Source organism: Rattus norvegicus, chromosome 7, assembly GCF_021556685.1.
Source record: "Rattus norvegicus strain SHRSP/BbbUtx chromosome 7, alternate assembly SHRSP_T2T, whole genome shotgun sequence".
Lineage (NCBI taxonomy): Eukaryota > Metazoa > Chordata > Mammalia > Rodentia > Muridae > Rattus > Rattus norvegicus.
In genome coordinates this window covers 62,220,356-62,239,847 of record NC_141540.1, presented here as the reverse complement: position 1 = coordinate 62,239,847, position 19,492 = coordinate 62,220,356, and the positions used below count along the sequence as shown (strand labels likewise).

General features: G+C 43.8%; 1 protein-coding gene and 1 pseudogene across 4 annotated transcripts in view; both read left to right on the top strand.

The window, feature by feature from the left end:
• The first annotated feature begins 6,996 nt into the window (after positions 1-6,996).
• On the top strand, positions 6,997-7,573 carry LOC148004689 (histone H3.3A-like; annotated as a pseudogene).
• Positions 7,574-11,296: 3,723 nt separating this feature from the next.
• Positions 11,297-19,492, top strand: part of Myrfl (myelin regulatory factor-like) — a 117,021-nt gene continuing 108,825 nt past the window's right edge. For 3 of the 4 annotated variants that reach the window (XR_015624187.1, XM_087557914.1, XM_087557915.1), the window contains exon 1: positions 11,297-11,595. Coding sequence is in view for 3 of the 4 variants with exons in the window: in XM_087557914.1 (XP_087414040.1) it covers positions 11,550-11,595 (46 nt within the window). In the remaining variant the exon portion in view is untranslated. The remainder of the gene's footprint in view (positions 11,596-19,492) is intronic. The other variant, NM_001432407.1, reaches the window with a different exon arrangement.

The window sequence follows — 19,492 nt, the reverse complement described above, 5'->3', positions numbered from 1 at the left end:
GAGAATGGGTTATTTTCCGTTCTTTACCTATCATGTGGTGGTGAGCCACCTTATATGTATATATTTCTGTGGGTATTCTGGCTTTTCCTGCATGTGTGTGCCCATTTTTAAGGTGTTTGGACTACTCACTAGACATCCGAACTGTGTAGCCCACCCACTGAATCCCATTGAACAGGCTCACCCAAGGATTCAGACCCCCCCCCCCAAAAAAAAACCCCTTTTTGCTCACACTCCTAAAGGAAGAAAAACAAGTTTGGGACATGCTAAAATGGAAAGGAGAGTGGGCCTCGTGTAGCTCACAGACAGAGCATAGAGCCTCACCTTTGATCCCTCTCATCACAAAAACAAATGCAAACAAGCCAGACATTGGGGAGTTTGCTGACAGAGTGAATGAGAGGTGAAGTTCCAGGACCACAAGGGGCAGCAAGACTGATCATCCTGCACCAAACTCAGCATCAGCAGTGCAGTGTGCACACACCAGGAGGCGTCCTTAGATTTCTCACCATGCTAAAGGGAACGTAGCGACGGCAACAGAGAGCAACAATGAACAAGACCGAGTAAGATACGGGATAGCATGGACTACAGATGCTGTGAGATGCTCAATTCTGGGAAGAGTCAAGGTGGATTCAAATGTGTACGCACAAAGCTTGGGGCAGGGACTACAATAGAAGAATGGGGGGTGAAGAAAATGCCAGTGTTTATACAAAATATATTTGTATGAAAATACGTATGTTTGTATGATTAGTAGTCTGGATAGATACTAAGAAAGTCTTAATCCCTTGTAATGCTACACCTGCACCCAGTCTTCAGGGCAGCATGACTGGGTATGGGGAAGATCCATATCCATGGGTGGCAGTAGGGCCACGGTGATAGATTTCAATGATGAACAACTCAACAAGCCTCTGGGGTCATCTTCCTGACTCCTCCCAGGCAGGCGCTAACCCTGTACGGCTCCAATCCTCTCACTTGATCGGCTGTGCTGTGAGGCTCATAAGGGATGTGCCCAGAGGGCTTTGAGAGTCCCACTACCTAGGGTACATTGATCCAACCTCCTCAATGACTAGCCTTCCAAAAGGCAGTTGTATCTACTGCCACATTCTCTGTATGCATCATGTAAGGTCCTAAGAGACCGGAGAGTTGCAGCTGTCCTTGACAGGCACCTGCACTTCCGAGGTGAGGAGTGAGGCACCCCTGCAGCTGGAAGTTGCCTCATTCATTCTTCAGAGTGTTATCTGGAAATCCACCATGCTCTCCCTGGGACGAGCAAGCAGTAATTCTAACCCGAGTCGCATCAGGTTTACACACAGCGAAATATCCAGAAGGTGAGCCTCTGCAGAATATTCTCCAAAAAATCTTGAAGCTACTGATGTTGCATACACCTAAAATTCACTTATATTGGAGGGAAAACTTGATAGGATGATTCTTTTTCACTGCCCAATCACAGGCCTTGCCTTATCTTATGCCTGCCCTCACCTGCATATAGCCATCAATCCACAAACGGCTGTGTAGGAAAAAGCAGAATCGATCAGATAAGGGGGAAAGTGGAAGCAGCAAGAGAAGTCATCCATGCCACTTGGGACAACTGAGGTTTAAATCAGAAGGTAGGGTGTGGTACAGAACTCTGAGAAATTTAAAAAGAAGTGGATGGAAGAGAACAAATGGGGAAAAGTCTATGGGAAACAGCCATCAGACTACCACAACACAGCCAGTAGGTGACTACCACGACAAGATCATCCAGTTCTTGGGGAAGGCTGAACATGGTGTGGAGAAAAATGAGGATGCTGGAGGAGAACCACACAGTTACCAGGAGGCTGACCCAGGGAGTGAGTGGCAAAAAAAAACAAACAAACAAACAAACAAACAAACAAACAAACAACGGACTATCTCCGTCTCCAGAGAAGCTTGGCCACATGTAGCCTCTGCAGCTAAGCCACGAGGGTTTGAGTTAACACGTGGGAGAACTGTTTAGGAGAAAACTGACAGCATTCATCATTGGACGTAACCCGACCTTAAACTTTTAAAAGGGAGCATTGGAGGGAGAAGTCACTATGACATAACTCTACAAAGACAAACAGAGGGGAAGAGGAGATAAAGTAAGTGACCATGCCTGATATCCTATCCCACTCCCCAAGTAGGAGGCAGGAGGATAGAGAATGCAGAGGCATCCTTAGCTACGTAGCAAGTTCAAAGCCAGTATGGACTTCAAGACCCCTTTTTAGATGGAAATATTAGGAAATTTTTAAATTCTAAGCATCAAATAACAAAACATCCAGATTGCTAAGCCTAAGAAGAGATTACGTAGTAATGGTTTGGATCAGTGGTTCTCAATCTCTGGGTCACAACCTCTTTGGGGTTGTGCTGGTTTGAATATGTATGGCCCAGGGAGCGGCAGTATTTGGAGGTGTGGCCTTGGTGGAGTAGGTGTGGCCTTGGTGGAGGAAGCTGTCTTCTAGCAGCCTTCAGATGAAGATGTAGACCTCTCAGCTCCTCCTGCTCCAGGCCTGCCTGGATGCTGCCATGCTCCCACCTTGCTGATAATAGACTGAATCTCTGAACCTGTAAGTCAGCCCCAATTAAATGTCCTTATAAGAGTTGCCTCAGTCATGGTGTCTGTTCACAGCAGTAAAACCTTAACTACAGCTCAACTGACCCTCTCACCGGTTGCCTAAGATCATCAGAAAACAGGTACTTTTTTTTTTATAACAAAATTTATATCATGATGTATAACAGTGTTATGAATTAGCAACAAAACCTTTGTGGTTTGGAGTCACCACAACATGAGGAATTATAGTAAAGGGTCACAGCACTAGGAAGGTTGAGAACCACTGATTTAGAGTGAGCAAAGTAACTGAATAAATTTACAGACCATAAGATTATGAAGTGAAGCAAGGGAATCTGTAAAACCAACACAGGATGCATGGACAACAGAAGAGTCAACTGAAAAAATGGACAAAGTAGGCAAACATTTAAGGCAAGTTTATTATGGAGGAAAAGAAAGCATAACCAATGTTGGGAGTGGAAACTTGCCATTACAGATTCTGCATATACTCCCAGATAACACATGCCAGTTAATATGAAAATTCAAGCAGTTCCAGGAAAAAACATTGATCAAGAAGAAATAAAACCGTACTAGTCTTATTAAGTGAAATGGTTAAAATTTTCCTCATAAAGTTTTAAGAACAAATAGCTTCACCAAACTAAGAATGGATTATTCTAATATGCAAATTTATGTAGATAAATAATTTAGCATGTCCCCTACAGCTAAACCAGTGCTGTCTTTATAGTAACACTAGATAGAACCTATATGAGGGACAAAATCATGTGTGTCTTTTATAGCCATGAACCTAACACACTGACCAAACAGAACTCATGTCGGGAATGCAACAGAAGAGCATATTAGAAAATTGATCCCCTTCACTGTAGAGTAAATATAAAAAGCCAGTTGATCAACAGATGCAGAGAAGTGATAAAAATGGATACCTGCTGATAATAACTCAGCCGTCTCTAAGTAAGAGAGTGCTTCCAACATGATAAGGATCTCTGAAAGTCCAGTAATCACCATTCTTGGGAGAGGAAGGGGAGATACAACTTTAACCAACAAGACAAAGGGCTGGAGAGGAAGGCACCCACCACAGAGGACCTCACACAAGGCCCCAACCCTAGGTGAAGAACTATAGGCAGTTGATGACTACTGAGAGCAGGAGGATCCATCTTCCCCGGGGTTGTGCTCTCTAATTGATTTTCCAACATCAAGTGGTCAGCCCCCAAACACATCCACAAAAAGACAACATTGGATCAACTCAGCAGGTTGTGTTGATATACTTACATGCATGTTTGTACTTAACAAAAATTAAAGTCTATGAAAGGGGACAGAGGGATGGAGGAGGAAATGACATAAATACAGTACCATAATATAAAATTCTCCAACATCTAAGCACCCACATTGAGTAGCTCATACCTGCCTGTAATTCTAGCTCTAGGGAACCTTCTTCTGGGCTCTGTGGACACCTGCATTCATGTGCACATACCCACACTGTCACATACATAGCATAAATAAAAAGCTAAAATTCTTTAAATCAAGACAAAGATAATAACTTTCTTCAAGTTTAAATCTGACATAGTAATAGAAGTGTTACCACAACACAAGGAGAGAACAAAAAAAGCCTAATTATTGGAAAGGAGATAGACTAAAAAGAGTTTTGTAGGTTATGCGGTTGTCCAATCCAATTAAGAAGTCCACCATCAGATTATTAGACCTTCATTGAGCAGTTTACTAAAATTAATAGAAAAATTAATATATAATTGTGAATTTGAATGTTTGCTAGTTTTGTTTGCAAATGATGATAAAACTTAAAAGACAGAGACATGTAACACTCATGACCAGAGAAACAAAAACTTAAGTGACCTTACTAAATGAAAAGTAGGCAGTATTCCTCCTGGATTTGACAATCTGGTTATAAATAAATGTGCCCAAGTAAATGATACGAGCATGCCAAAGTGCCAACAGAAAAGACAGAAGGAGGGTCTTCAGATCCTATCGACAAGGCAGAATATTAATGTTTTACTGCAGAAATGGACAAACTAGCCAGAGAAACAAAAATACACAGCTCTGTAGGAGACTTGTGTACATAAACTTCATATTGACACAGTAGGCAAGCTATATAGACCAGCAATTCTCAACCAACCTAATGCCATGACCCTTCAATACGGTTCTTAATGCTGTGGTGACGCCCAGCTATGAACTATTTCACTGTTACCTCATAATCATAATTTTGCTGCTGTTATGAATCATAATGCAAAATCTGGTGTGCAGTATATCCATACACAACCCTGGGGGTTGTGTTCCACAGGTTGAGAGCCATTCCTATAGATGACTAGTAGAAGTATCTGTGAAATCAGACCAACAAAAACCCATGTGATGGCTTACATATGCTTGGCCCAGGGAGCGGCACTATTAGAAGGTGTGGCCTTGTTGCGAAGTGTGCCACTGTGGGAGTGGGCTTGGAGACCCTCCTCCTAGCTGCCTGGGGATGCTCAGTCTGTCCCTGGCTTCCTTCGGGTGAAGATGTAGAACTCAGCTCCTCCTGCACCATGCCTGCCTGGATGCTGCCATGCTCCCGCCTTGCTGATAATGGACTGAACCTTGAACCTGTAAGCTGGCCCCAATTAAATGGTGTCCTTTATAAGACTTGCATTGGTCATGGTGTCTGTTCACAGTAATAAGACCCTAACTAAGACAACAGGGAAATAAGAAATTAAAATGTTTTCAACACACACAATGTAAATATCTTGAACCTTAAGACCTCTGATGTAGAAAATACATATTTTTAAACTATATCTTGAAATATCTTCTTATTTTCAGAATTTAAATTTGAGGCAGAAAGATTTCCTGTAAGGTAATTTTAAAATAAAATTGGCTGTGTTATAAATTCTTACTTTAGAACTTTTGTCCACCAAAGTATGGGAAGACATTTTTTAGCATCATGCAAGTATTTAAAGTTGAGACTGGAAGTTCATGCCTATTAAGCTAATTACGCAGGAAGCTAAGGCAGGAGGATTTTAAGTTTGAGGGAGGTTTGGGAAGTGATTAGTTGGAGGAAGTATAACACAAGGGGCAGGCTTTCAGGATGTACTCATCTTCCAAGTTCATTTTCTGTAGGGATAATCTCTTGTGCACTATGAGGAAGCATCACCTGTCAATCAAAAGCTGATGGCCTATTAGCAAAAGGCAGGAACTAGAAGGTGGGAGTTACTTCCGGTAGAGAGATTATGGTGCTCTAGGAGCTAGTCAGGCATCGAAGATTCACTACCCAGACTCAGAGGAAGTTGGGTATGAAACAGAGGAGAAGAACCAGCCATGTAGCTGAACTCAGAATAAATTCAATAACAAGAGCTGAAGAACCAGCCTAGTTTATGGCCTAGGCGTTTATTCATAAATAAATAAATAATCCACCAAGTCGTTATTCGGGATCTGGGGCGTGGGTGGAAAAGCCCGTGATTACAGTTCTCTGCTTTTTTTTCATGGTTAAAGATGTAAGCACTCAGCTTCTGTCTCTTCCTACCGTGCCTCCTACCTGCCCCTGCTCTGCCGCAATGGGCTCTGGTTCCTCTGCAACCACAGCCGAAATAAATTCTTCTTTAAACTGTCCTGGTAATGGTATTTTGTAGTAGTTTATAGAGAGATAGCTGAGCGATAGGGTGCTGTCAAGCATGTACAAGGCCCCAGGTTCTACAACAACGCAGCAGGCAAGCTAACAGAAAGCTAGGTGAAAGGCCAGAATGTCTTGGTTTGTGTTTTCCAAGTTAGAAGCTCACAAATGAGAGTAAGCGTCAAAAAGTTTCATTCTCGATCAGAGAAACAAGACCACGGTGACATATTTAAATATATTAAACCTGCAAGAATGAAGTAAAATCCAGTTCTGAAGATTTTAATCAATATGACCGGTCTTATTGCTGCTGTGTTAATCGATATATCTACTGTGTGAAGCCATTCATTCGAAAGTCAAATATTTGAAACAAAGTAAGTTATTTGAGAAAAACAAATATTTCAGTTTTCTCTCCTATATGAAGTTGAGATTTAAAAGTTGGGGGTGGGGTGGGGGTTGTGCAAAGGGAGTAGGAAGACAAGCCAAGAACATGTGCCCGGAAACGTGATCATGAGACCCCCCCCCCTTTTTTTTTTCTTTTTACAATGAATATATGGCAATAAATTTAAAGGTAGGGAAACTGAAATGTTAAGTATTTGCATATCCGCGAATAGATAATTTCACTTTCATTTTTTTTAAAGACATAGTATCTCACTATGTAACCCAGGCTAGTTTGGGACTCACTTATATCCCAGGCTGGTCTTTAACTCATAGCAATTTAAAACCACAAGATAGTAATATGGTTCAGGTTGTGGTCACTTGTCGATGTGGGAGAACTCAGGTGAGACAGACATACCAGTACAAGTCACTTTCAGTGTTTTGGCATGTTCCTCACTCAGGTTTATAGATCCTCATTTGTTGATGCCGCTCTCTAACGACAGTGCTGCCTCTCTCTTGCTGAGCTCCAGCCGAAGGAGAAGGCGGGTAATTAAGGAGGTGCCCATAGCATGGCTCATACAAAGCAGACTGCCCGCAAATCCACCGGTGGTAAGGCACCCAGGAAACAACTGACTACAAAAGCCGCTCGCAAGAGTGCGCCCTCTATTGGAGGGGTGAAGAAACCTCATCATTACAGGCCTGAGAAATCAGACGCTATCAGAAGTTCACTGAACCTCTGATTCGCAAGCTCCCCTTTCAGCATCTGGTGCGAGAAATGGCTCAGGACTTCAAAACAGACCTGCGCTTCCAGAGTGCAGCGATTGGTGCTTTGCAGAAGGCAAGTGAGGCCTATCTGATTGGCCTTTTTGAAGATACCAACCTGTGTGCTAGCCATGCCAAACGTGTAACAATTATGCCAAAAGACATCCAGCTAGCACGCCGCATACTAGGAGAACGTGTTTAAGAGTCCACTAGGAGGGGAAACATTTCATTCTCAAAAACCAAGTTTTTTTTTCCTCTTCTTCCTTTTATCAGTAGTTCTGAATGTTAGATATTTTTTGCATGGGATCAAAGGTACCTAAGTATATAATTGTGAGTGGAAACATAGGGGACAGAATCAGGTATTGGCAGTTTCTCCACGTTCATTTGTGGGTGAATTTTTTAATATAAATGCAAGATGTAAAGCATTAATGCAAGCAAAATGTTTCAGTGAACACATTTCAACAGTTCAACTTTATAACAATTATAAATAAACCTGTTAAAAAGTTCTGGACAATGCCAGCATTTGGATTTTTTTTTAAAATAAGTAAATTTCTTATTGACAGCAACTAAATGGTGTTTGTAGCATTTTATCATACAGTAGATTCCATCCATTCACTATACTTTTCTAACGGAGTTGTCCTACATGCAAGTACATGTTTTTAATGTTGTCTGTCTTCTGTGCTGTTCCTGTAAATTTGCTATTAAAATACATTAAGCTAAAAAAATATGTGCAGGAAATAAAGAACAAGAAGCTCTCATGGACTATTGGGGCCACGGTAGGAAACACGTGCACACGCGTTCCATCACCAAACCCCAAAAGGCTGAACAGTTCTGTGGAATTGTTTCCAGTTTTTTTTTTTCTCTTTTTTCAGCTGACAACGTGAAGGAAGCTGTGTGCTTGTTACAGGAAATCAAAAATATCTCCTATAAGTTCAAGTTAACGGGGGTGGGGGCAGGGGTGGGATTAATGTGTCAATTTTTGCTCAGGGTGATGGTTCTGACAAATTTAGTCACTTTTCTGATTCTACTGTGCCACACTGCCCCTCCCTATCCCTGCGACACCAAGCTTAAGGGGTGCCAAAGGTTTGGTGTATTTTGACCCATTTACAGCATCTCAACTGACATTTACCAGCATTCTAATGGAGCTGTCTCTCCAAGTTGGATGTAATTATATCAGTTTCTAAACAGAAACAGAAACCACCAGTGTCACGTGCATATGCATATGGTGGAGTTCCATTTAAAATCGATTACCCTCCTCCGGGCCTTTCCCAGTGTGTCTCACAGGCTCTGCAGCTGTGCTCTCTCCCCTCACGCAATTGCTCTTGCTTTTAAAGACAAGGTCATTATCTAAGTCTGCTCTGCGGCACCTTGATAGATTCTTCCACATGAAACTAATTATCGTCTTTCTGTGTTCTCCTGGACTGGTTCCCCAGGAGAACACAGAAGTAGTTATAGTTAGGGGTGGTTTTCTCATTCCTGTGATTTGAGCTTGCAGGGAGCAAAGAACATTATTTATTTGTCTTTTAACATTTGTTTTTAAGCAAGCACACAGCATCACAGAAGTCAAGTGAAAAAAGTAGAAAATTCCTTCGATTAAAAAATGTAAGGACAGGGCTGGAGAGATGGCTCAGCAGTTAAAAGCACTGACTGCTCTTCCAGAGGTCCTGAGTTCAAATCCTAGCAACCACATGGTGGCTCACAACCATCTGTAATGGGATCTGATCCCTCTTCTGGTGTATCTGAAGACATCAATGATGTACCCACAAACATGAAATAAATAAATAAATCTTAAAAACAAAACAAAATGGAAGGACATTCTTTTTAGACCTGGGGCTCAATGTGACTTTAAACTCCCTGAACTTCCCTAAAATCATTTGCTTATTTCCAATAAATTCTCTCTCTCTCTCTCTCTCTCTCTCTCTCTGTGTGTGTGTGTGTGTGTGTGTGTGTGTGTGTGTGTGTGTGAGAGAGAGAGAGAGAGAGAGAGAGAGAGAGAGGTAATTGGTTAGAAATACTTAAAATTAACCAGGCATAGTGGCCCACACCTTTAATCCCAGCATTCAGGAGGCAGAGTCAGGTGGATCTCTGAGTTCAAGCCAGTCTGGTCTACAGAGTGAGTCCCAGGACAGCCAGGGCTACACAGAGATACCTTGTCTCAAAAAGCAAAAAACAAACAAACAAAACAAAAAGCCAAGCAACAACAAAAAACAATTAAATTTATGTGTGGGTATGTTGCTGACATGCGTGTCTGTGCACCACTTTTGTGTCTAGTTCCTATGTAAACGTGAAAGGGGTATGTGCCCTAGTTCCAGGGTCTAGTCCTAGGATCCTCTGCAACCACAGCTAGGTACAGATGGTTCTTAACTGCCATGTGGGCGCTGGGAATCAAACCTGGGTTCTCTGCAAGAGCAGCCAGTGGTTTGAACCACTGAGCCATCTCTCCAGTCCCTATTTGTGTGCGATTTTAAAATACATGTTAGAAATATCCTACATCAGCTATACCAATCCTGATAGTGAAACAAGAGGCAAGTTCACAAGGCACATTCTATAAGACAGTAGACTGGTTAGACACAAACATCAAAATCACAAAGGAGCAATTAGTGGAAGCGGCAAGGGGACTGTTCTGTCCATTAACTAACCAACTAACTAACTAACTAACTAACTAATACTAATGCAATACTCTGGATAGAACCCAGGGCCTCATGCACACTAAGCCAGCACTCTACCAACAGAATGAGCGGGGCGTGGCATCCTCAGCCCCGCTCTATGTTTTACAAAGCTGTAACAAAGACCATTCAGGAAGACTTAATGAATGCTTGACTGGCAAACCAGAAGTCATATAGCAGCAATTTCAGGAATGGGAGAAACTATACAATATAATAATATGAAATTGATGTTATTTTTTTAGTAGAAATTGTTTGTGACATGAGCAAACAGTTACTTTATGGGGACTTACTGATTTATTTTTAGGTGACATGTCAAGATGTCAGTGACAGTCTCTTAATATGGCTCAGCCTAAGAGAAACTGTTTATCTACTAAAAAAGGAAAAACGAAGCACATGAAGGTAATAACTAATACATCTGGATGAAATGTATATGGGTATTTTGTGGAAGTGCTCTTCCAGGTTTTTTGCTAGGCTCAGGATGGTTTTCAGAATAATCAGTGGAGTGAAAAGAGGGAGGTTGGGGCAAATGACAGTTTACCTTCCAACTATGTTCTTAGGCGATTACTAAACAAACTAGCTAAACAGCGAAAGCAGTTTTTGTTTAGTTCTGTCTCAAGATTGTGAGGTTAAAAAATAGTTTTAAATGTTCTACGTCGAGAACCCAGTGCAGAGGGACTTTCGTAATTAGTCTACATCTAAAGTTTATAGGTTTCGAAGCGAGGGTGGGGTAGAGTGGGGTGTGGTGGCTCACACCTTTATTACTCAGCACTCAGGAGTCAGAGGCAGGAGGATCTCTTTGAGCTCAAGGGTAGTCTGGTCTATGGACTGAGTTCCAGGACAGCCAGGGCTACAGAGATACGGTGTGTGTGTGTGTGTGTGTGTGTGTGTGTGTGTGTGTGTGTGCATGTGTGTGTGTGCATGTGTGTGTGTGTGCATGTGTGTGTGTGTGTGCATGTGTGTGCGTGTCTGTGTGTGTGCGTGTGCGCGAGTGTATTTTGAAGAAGTCGTCTAAGTACTGAGGAAAATGTAATTTTGCATGTTACATTTAAAAAGGTTGAACAAATTTTAACTTTTTATCCTAACAAAGCCTTTAAAGTAACTCAGCCTTTTGGGCCGCCTCCGACACCGATTTCATTGATGTGCCCCCTTTCTGAGGTTAAGGAAAAGTAGCTATCTTTTTTTTCTTCCGGTGGTTGACTGGATCTGCTGATGGAGGTGGGGATGGGAGAACCACTGGTGCAAAGAGCCCACAGGAGATAAGGCTCGGCGTTTATTGCCCATTTATGTAATTACATGTGTCACCAAGGGCAAAGGTCCTTAAGACAAAGCCCACTGGGCAAAGTAGAAGCAGTCCCTGAACCAAGAGAGATTTGTCACTACTTCCTATGTGGCTGCACGTCCTTTTGCTTTACAGTCATCTTTGAGAACTTAGCCATCTCTCCCGGCTTGAGCGGATGGCCGAAGAAATGCTTCAAGTCAATAAAAAGACGATGGAGGCTTTCCGGGAGTATTCCTAGACTTTGGGTCCCAAGGACAACGCTCCCTGAGGTCTGGCAGCCCCTGTTTGAAGAGGAGGCAGCCACAGAACCAGAGCAGCATGGACGTCCTGGATGAAAACGAGGCTCTGCAGCAGTTCTTTGAAGGTAAGGCCCGCTGGGCGCCATGGTTTCTTCCCGGAGCTGCGTCTCCGCTCACTTTCACTCTCTGTTCCGCAGAGTCCACTTATGCTTTGCCCCTGGAAGATCGCTATCAGATAACTCCTGAGTTGGAAGGGCAGGCTGGGGAAATGGTTTTTAAACCAGAGGATTCCGCCTTACCTAGGTTCTTCATTAAGAGTCAAGTGAGCCCTTGTCTTGTCACCTGTCTACATGTATTAGGGCCCATTCCTTCTGTCCTTTATAAAAACGCCAGATCTGTCTTCTCTCTGAAATGACTAAATACCATGTAACAAAAAAGTAAGGCTTTAATTAAAACGTCTTAGTGGACTTTAGCATAACTACCTTCAAATCAGCCTGAAACAGCGAAGGGACACCCGCTTCCTGCTCCCACCTTTCTGTTTGTTCATAACGCTTCTAAAAACCTTGTGGCTTGACGGTCCTTTGCTTTGGTAGTTGAACTTCTCTTCTCCCTGATGAAAATGATTGACAGTGGCATTGTTACTCCACATCGTCATTCCCTCCTCAACATCCAACATGGCGGTGCAGTTGTTCACATCTCACAGAGAAGATACTCTTACAGTAACAAGTTAGGAAGACCTTGGTTGGCCCTGTTGCCCCGTTTGATATATAGTTGAGAACTTCAATTAGCCAGGCTCAGACTTTGTCTGGAAGAGAAATGTGGCCAGGTTTTTACACGGCCCAGGGGTTTTCATGAAGGTGAATGAGGGTGGTGCAGGGTGCACTCGCTCAAGGACAGTTAGTAGCATGCTCAAAAAAGTGACTCTGGCCTTGAGTTTAGTGAAGATTGAAAAGAAGTAAGGCCCAACAGACGCTGCGCACTAAGAAGGCACGTCATACCAAAGGCACTTTAAGACTCCGGGTCACAGCCAAAAGGAATGGGTACGATGAGGTCATCTCTATGGTTTAGATTTTGCCGGAAGTGGCAGGAAAGTCAAATGAAGCCGTGAGAGTCACTGTGTTCCTTTGATCCTGCATTCGGGCCCCCAGAGTCCTGCCTGCAACTGAGGCCAGGGTTGACACCATGCACCCGGGTCCTGCTTGGTGTGTGCCCCACACACTAATGCAACACCGTTCTCCTGATGTTTTCTAGGGTCACATCTTATGTGACAGTTGCCAGGACACTTTTCTTTTGAAAGAGAAACCACCATTCATCTTGTAGACAGACACAGAAAGATTCTGTCTCCTTTTACTACTGAGGAAACCTGGTCTCTGGCCTTTGTTTTTTCTGAAAGGCTTTTAGACTCTCACCATTCACCTGCTGTCCCCATAGAGAGCTCTAGGGTACTGTTTCTATAAATCTCTTCTGGAGTTACTGGGATATGTATTCCACACGGTATATACTTATACTTATCATCATCATCACCACCACCACCACCACCACCACCACCATCATCATCATCACTATCCTTCAGTTTCCTTTTTAGCCTCAAACTAAACTGCGCAACCTCTTTGATGGGGAAGGATCCCATTTTCCATGCACAGCCTTTTTTTTTTTTCTGAGCGTGTAAGTAGGAAAAATGCTAAATACTGGGGAAACAGAGGCACAAGCCCAGACAACTACAGCTAGCTGCCAATTAAAAAAAAAAAAATTCCTTCCGCTATTTACAAACACCGAGTGCCTATTTAAGCCATGTCTACTCCACCTCTTTAGGTGGAACTTGCAGGCTGTTGAATGAAACTGGTCCCTTAGATTTTAATACTATCCTTTCCCTAAAACTTAAAGAATAAAAAGCTTCTTTAGAACAAAGTCGGCAAAACTGGATGTGGTGTAGTGGGTGTATATGTGTGTGTGTTGGGGGATCTGCTGCAACCATATTCCTATTTGTTTCTCCCTGTTTGGAATCAAGTGTCATTTTGCATGTAATTTCACTGGTTACAAGTGAAGTGGGACTTAGACATGATTAGTCACTGAATGCATGTGTCATACTCACCCATTTTTAAAACGTGACTAAAAATTGTTTTGGGGGAGGGATTTAATAGCCTGAAAATCTCCCCTCTTTTTCTTTCCCCTCCACTTTTGATAAAACGGTATCAAATCATTCCATCGTAGTACTATTTAATATGCAAAGTATAATTTCTAAAGATTTAGTTTTAGTGTATGTGTATGTGTGAGTGCTTGCTTACACATATGTATGTAATGGCAGCAAGTATCCTTAACCACTGACCCAAAATGTGTGTGTGTGTGTGTGTGTGTGTGTGTGTGTGTGTGTGTTTATTTAATCAAGGTCTAAAAAACCAGTAAAACTCTTGGCAAACCGTCGTACATTTGAAAGCAATCTTTCTCCCTTCCATGGAGTCTTTGTCCTATATAAGACATTTTCCCGTATAAGGATTTTGATGTTAAAGAATTGAAGTTGATAGTATACTTTTGTATTTTAAAGCTTTGCCAGTCGAAGTTTATGCTGATGCTGGTTTTTGTTTTAAACTAGAATACCAAAATCCAGCTTCCCTGCACGTCTGTGGTGGGGGTTTTTAGAACCCCAGACTGTGCAAGGACAGAGTCTCTCAGGAATGGCCTCTCTAGAAAGCTATCAACAAAGCTCTGAATGGTTTCTGTTTCTGTTTCCCCGGGCAGCCATTATCACAAGAGGGCAGTACAGATGCGGGGAAGGCAGAACTAGCTGCTGTGGAAGCAGTTCTCAGCCTATGGGTCAGCCCTGGGCGTGTGTGTGTCCAGCAACTCTTTCGTAGGGGTCACCTAAGGCTCTCAGAAAACACAGATATTTGTATCACAGTTCATAAAACAGCAGCAAAAACTTACAGTTTATGAAGTAGCCATGAAAATAATGTCGTGGTTGGGGGAGGGGTCAGCACAGCATAAGGAACTGTATTAAAGGGTCGCAGTGTTAGGAAGGTTGAGAACCACTGTGCTATATACAAGTTGCTTGAGAACACAAGGTTTAGGAAAACACAGATGGCTCTGGAGCAGTAAAATAACGGGCAAATTTCCTAGAGTACTCGAGAAAGGCTCCGAGGATGGTGAGGTAGTTCTGCTGAGTAGAGGAGAGAGAAAGCTTGCAACATGCTGACACCGTGCACTGTACAGCGGTTGCTCCCTAATATTTACGAAAAGAATGAAAGAACGGTGCAAGCCCCTATTCCCGTCAACCAGCCTTGTTGAATTGCAGCTCTGTTTGAGGCACTCAACAGAGCCAAATGCAGGGAAAGAAGAAAGAATTGCCCAGTGGCAGAACGGCCCAGTGAATGGGCCAGAGAAAGCAGAGACAAAGACCAACCATTGGTGGGAAGATTCAGATTCCACTATTATGAGACAGACACAGGTACAAGTTGCCTAAAGTGGACCTTGTATATTATTTCTCCAAAGTGAAATACTGACTCTGATGGGCTGATGCTCCTGACTTTTCAAGGGAAGGATCAGAAGCCAGGAACAGCCAAGTGCAATGTTCAGGACAGACTGCCCACTGCTGGAGCTGGTCCTGGGGTAGACAGGGCAGACTGCCCATTGCTGGAGCTGGTCCTGGGGTAGATATTCCCACAGGCAAGGAGTACCTTGCTAGTCTATTGATTGATTGTCTTTCACACTGGGATCGCCACTTCCTGTCTCAAACAATCAGCACCCTTCTTCTCGCTTTCTTCTGTCTCAGCAGAATCTGGGCTCGTGGAGAAAGAGCAAATGGCAAGTGCCCCAAGACCATGTCCCACTTCTAGAAGGTCATGAGCTCAGAGGGCTTTCGCTGCCCGACCCAGTGGGTCAGAAAGTTACCTTCATTAAGGGCAGACTTGATTCACCTCTGCGGCTAGGATTTTAGACAGCATCGCCTCCAGTGTAAAGTTACTCTTATAGACGTGGGAGCTTGTTTTATCTGCACCACAGCTGTGTGGAGACAGCGTACACTTTCCAGGAGATGGGACAAGAAAAAGCCCATGACAGAAAGAACCAGCCAGATCATGCAAGTGATTTAGGCTTTCTGCAAGCTTCTGTCTGGTGTGGGCAGTTGGTTAGAAACCACGTGGTCTTGGCATGAGCCATGCAGAGAACACACCTCCTCTCCTCTTTCATGCTGGGATCCCTAAAGTGAAGGCGATTTCCAGTTTAAATGGAGGTATTAAGAGATCAGTTTAAAGTGTGGCATCAAGAGATCAGCTCAGACCTCGGCCACCTGCATGTACTTCATTTGAAACCCATTAGGCTTGCCAGTGTCTTCCCCCAGATAAACCCTCCCAAGAGACGGTTTTCATAAGTCGCCTTGGCATTACTGGTGCCATCTTTCCAACTCTGAGGTAAGCCTGGTTTCTGGCAGACTCCCCTGTGTCTTGGAACCTAAGTGTTCAATACACAGGCACTAACATAGAGGTAACCAGAAGGGAGGTTAGTCTATGGTCTCTTTATTCAGTACACTGTCCCACGTGTTTTTGTTTTGGCTTGGGTTTAGGTTTTACGAATAATACTTTGTTAGGTAGCCCAGATTGGCATCAAACTATAAATCCTCCTGCCTCAGCTCCCTAAGCATTGGAATTTCAGGCCTGTCTCACCAAATTTGTCCTTTCGTATGTTTTAAACGAGCAAACCAGCACCACCGACACAGGATTATATCGCTTTACTCTTTAGCACTAAACTTCCTTATGGACTGCAGAGAGAACAACTCGTATCGTCAGGTATTTCCTGCTGATGTGCAGCAGACGGCCACAAGCCAGGACCTCGAGTCCACATCTTCCCAGCCAATAAGGTTCATTAGAACACATCCAGTCACGTCCACGCTGCCTACCGAGGCTTTGGTGCTGTGGTGGCAGACTCGAGTGGTGACCCCTACGGACCATAAAACCTAAACCATTTACCATCTGACTCTGTACAGGAAATGTTTGCCAACCCCTAGTCTCAAGCCCAATTAGCAATAATGGTTGTTATTTATTGAGCCTTTTCGTGCTGCGTGTGGGACGGTAGTTGAGACCATGGACTTTGAGTCGTTCGTCCCAGCTGTGAATCGTGTGGTTTTGCAATGTGCTATTTCTAGGTCTAGGGTTGAGTGGACCTCTCTGTCCTTATGTTTCCCTATTTGTAAAGAAAAGGTGATTATATTATCTCTGTTTGTGGTTGTTTTGTTCTTTAATGGTGCCTGGTGCAGAGAGGTCAGTAGTCTTGGCTTATTTCTAGTGTTAACATTTTATTTGCTCACAGAGGTTCCGGGTATCTCTCCTTCTCCCTTGTGCAACTTAATCCTGAAGCTAATACCTTGCTTAAGAGTCATCCAGATAGCAAGTGCAAGGTGTGCCTTGCAAGCCTGGTAACCGAGTTCAGATCTCTTAAACCCACACTAAAAAGAAGTAGGTTGTTGTGTCATGTGTCTGTAATCCATAGGGATAGGGGACCAACACAGAAGGATTAGCCAGAAGCTGGTGGCCAGCCAGTCTAGAGTAGGCAGCATGGCAGTAAAGCAATGAGAGACTCTGCCTAAGAAAAAGGGAACGAACTCTGTAAATGTTGACCTCTGACCCCCACACCTATGCCAGATGCCGGAGAGTGCCAGGGCACAAATCATTACTGATTTCTCTCTTTGTTTATTGAGCCAGTCAGTTGGGGGGAAATGTGTGTTTCTTAGGACCCCATTGTATTCATGTCAAGCAGAGACCTTGTCCTAATGGGCTGGCTTTTCTAAGCTAAAAAGAAGCTAAGGAAACAAATAAAAATGACAAAGACCTGCCTGGTATGGTGTGTTGCCAACAAAGCCGGAGTGGACGCCTGTGGTCTGGGCTGCTGCCTGAAGCCATGCTAAGATCTGTGAGTGACAGTGAGCTAGCCCTGCCCCTCGCTGGCCCACAGCTCTGTGGTATAGGTTTTTGTGTATGTGTGGGAGAGCTAGCCCCCTTATTGTCCCAGGTCTTGGCTGCTGGCTGCTGGCTCAATGACTCGTCTTCCTTTGGGGCACTGGCCACTAGGAATTTTACCATGTTCCAGTGTATATATGGACCATGCAAAATGGACTTGGGTTTTTGGGGGGAGGGTGGGGTTGGGAGGAAGGTAATGGGGGATGGAATGCAGACGTGGGAAATCTGGGAGGTGAGCATGATCAGAGCACAAATGTAAGATTCCCAAACAATTACAACAACAAAAATGACTAACTCCAGTTCTAGGAGATCCCACACCCTCTTCTGTCTGCAGCGGTCACCAGACAAGCTTGGGATGTATACACCTATGTGCACACAAAACTTTAAAAATGTCTTCAAAAGACAACAAGAAGATTCATCGATCACAAAAGCAAAAGATAACGTTAAGCCCAGAGGCCAGTATGGGGGCCATGATGGAGGGAGGGAGAGTGGATCACTTGGGTTACAGCAATCAAGAAAGGCCTCTGAAGAGACCGTACCTGAGGGGCCTGACGTGGGAGGAGATCGTCTCAGGCAACGAGAAGCAGTACAGAGTCACCAAGCTGAGAAAGCTTTGGGGCCCCATGGGGATGAGGAGAGGAGGAGGTGGTTGGCCTGTAGCAAGTGCCAATGGGTGCATTAGAGGTCAGGCTCTCATTTTTATGTCACGGAAAACTCGTGGACAGTGTCAAGCAGGACAGAAGGACTTTCAAATGGATAGGGTGTGATAGGAAGGAAGACAGGCTGTCTGGAAAGAATGATGCCATGTGTGAGAGTCAGAAGACATACATGGTGGTGTGATTGATTTAGAGGTGGAAAAGGAAAGAAAGTACAGGTGTGTGTGTGTGTGTGTGTGTGTGTGTGTGTGTCTGTGTGTGTGTGTGTGTGTGTCTGTGTGTGTCTGTGTGTGTGTGTCTGTGTGTCTCTGTGTGTGTGTGTCTGTGTGTCTCTGTGTGTGTGTGTCTGTGTGTGTGTGTGTGCGTGTCTCTGTGTGTGTGTGTGTCTGTGTGTGTGTGTGTGCCTCTGTGTGTGTGTGTCTGTGTGTGTGTGTCTGTGTGTCTCTCTGTGTGTATGTGTATTGGGGACATCTTGACATTTCAGAAAGCATTGAGATGACCAAATAGAAGCAATGGTGAGGTAGTTAGCTAACTGAGTCTGAATCCCAAGGAAGGGCGAGGGCTGCTTTTGAGAGTCTGGGAGTCACCAGCTTAACAGTGATGCCTACAGCTTTTGAGATTGGATCAGATCACGGAGAAGGTAAAATAGATAGAAAAGAGCAACAATGAGGGCATGGGTATCCCAGTGAGAGTGGTTTGCAAAGTGGAGAGAGGGGTGGGGGGAGCATGAGGTTAAGATAGGAAACAGTGTTTGAAAAGGATCAGATAATGGACCATTCATATAATTACTTAGATAAAAGATGGTTGCCTATGACCTTTCAAGTGGCTTCCATGGGGCGTAGTTAGGGTTTTACTGCTGTGAACAGACACCATGACCAAGGCAACTCTTTTAAGGACAACATTTAATTGGGGCTGACTTATAGGCTCAGAGGTTCAGTCCATTATCATCAAGGTGGGAACATGGCAGCATCCAGGCAGGCATGGTGCAGGAGGAGCTGAGAGCCCTACATCTTCATCTGAAGGCTGCTAGTGGAAGACTGACTTCCAGGCAGCTAGAGTGAGAGTCTTAAAGACCACACCCACAGTGACACACCTACTCCAACAGGGCCACACCTCCTTCAACAAGGCTATACCAAAATAGTGCCACTCCCTGGGCCGAGCATATACAAATCATCACAGGGGAGAAGTCAGTCAATGGGGTTGAAAGAGAGTAGATGAGGGGCTGGAATTGATAACACTTTGGGGGACGTTCACTGTGGAGTAGGAACCAAGAAATGTGTCAGTAACTAGAGGTGTGCAGAGGGAGAGAAATATAATTGGAGAGTTGGTCTGGTTTTGATTTTAAGATGGGACATGCTACAGAACTTGTTTCCATCAGTAAATACACCAGTCCAGAGACGCCAACTGAACACGTAGGGGGA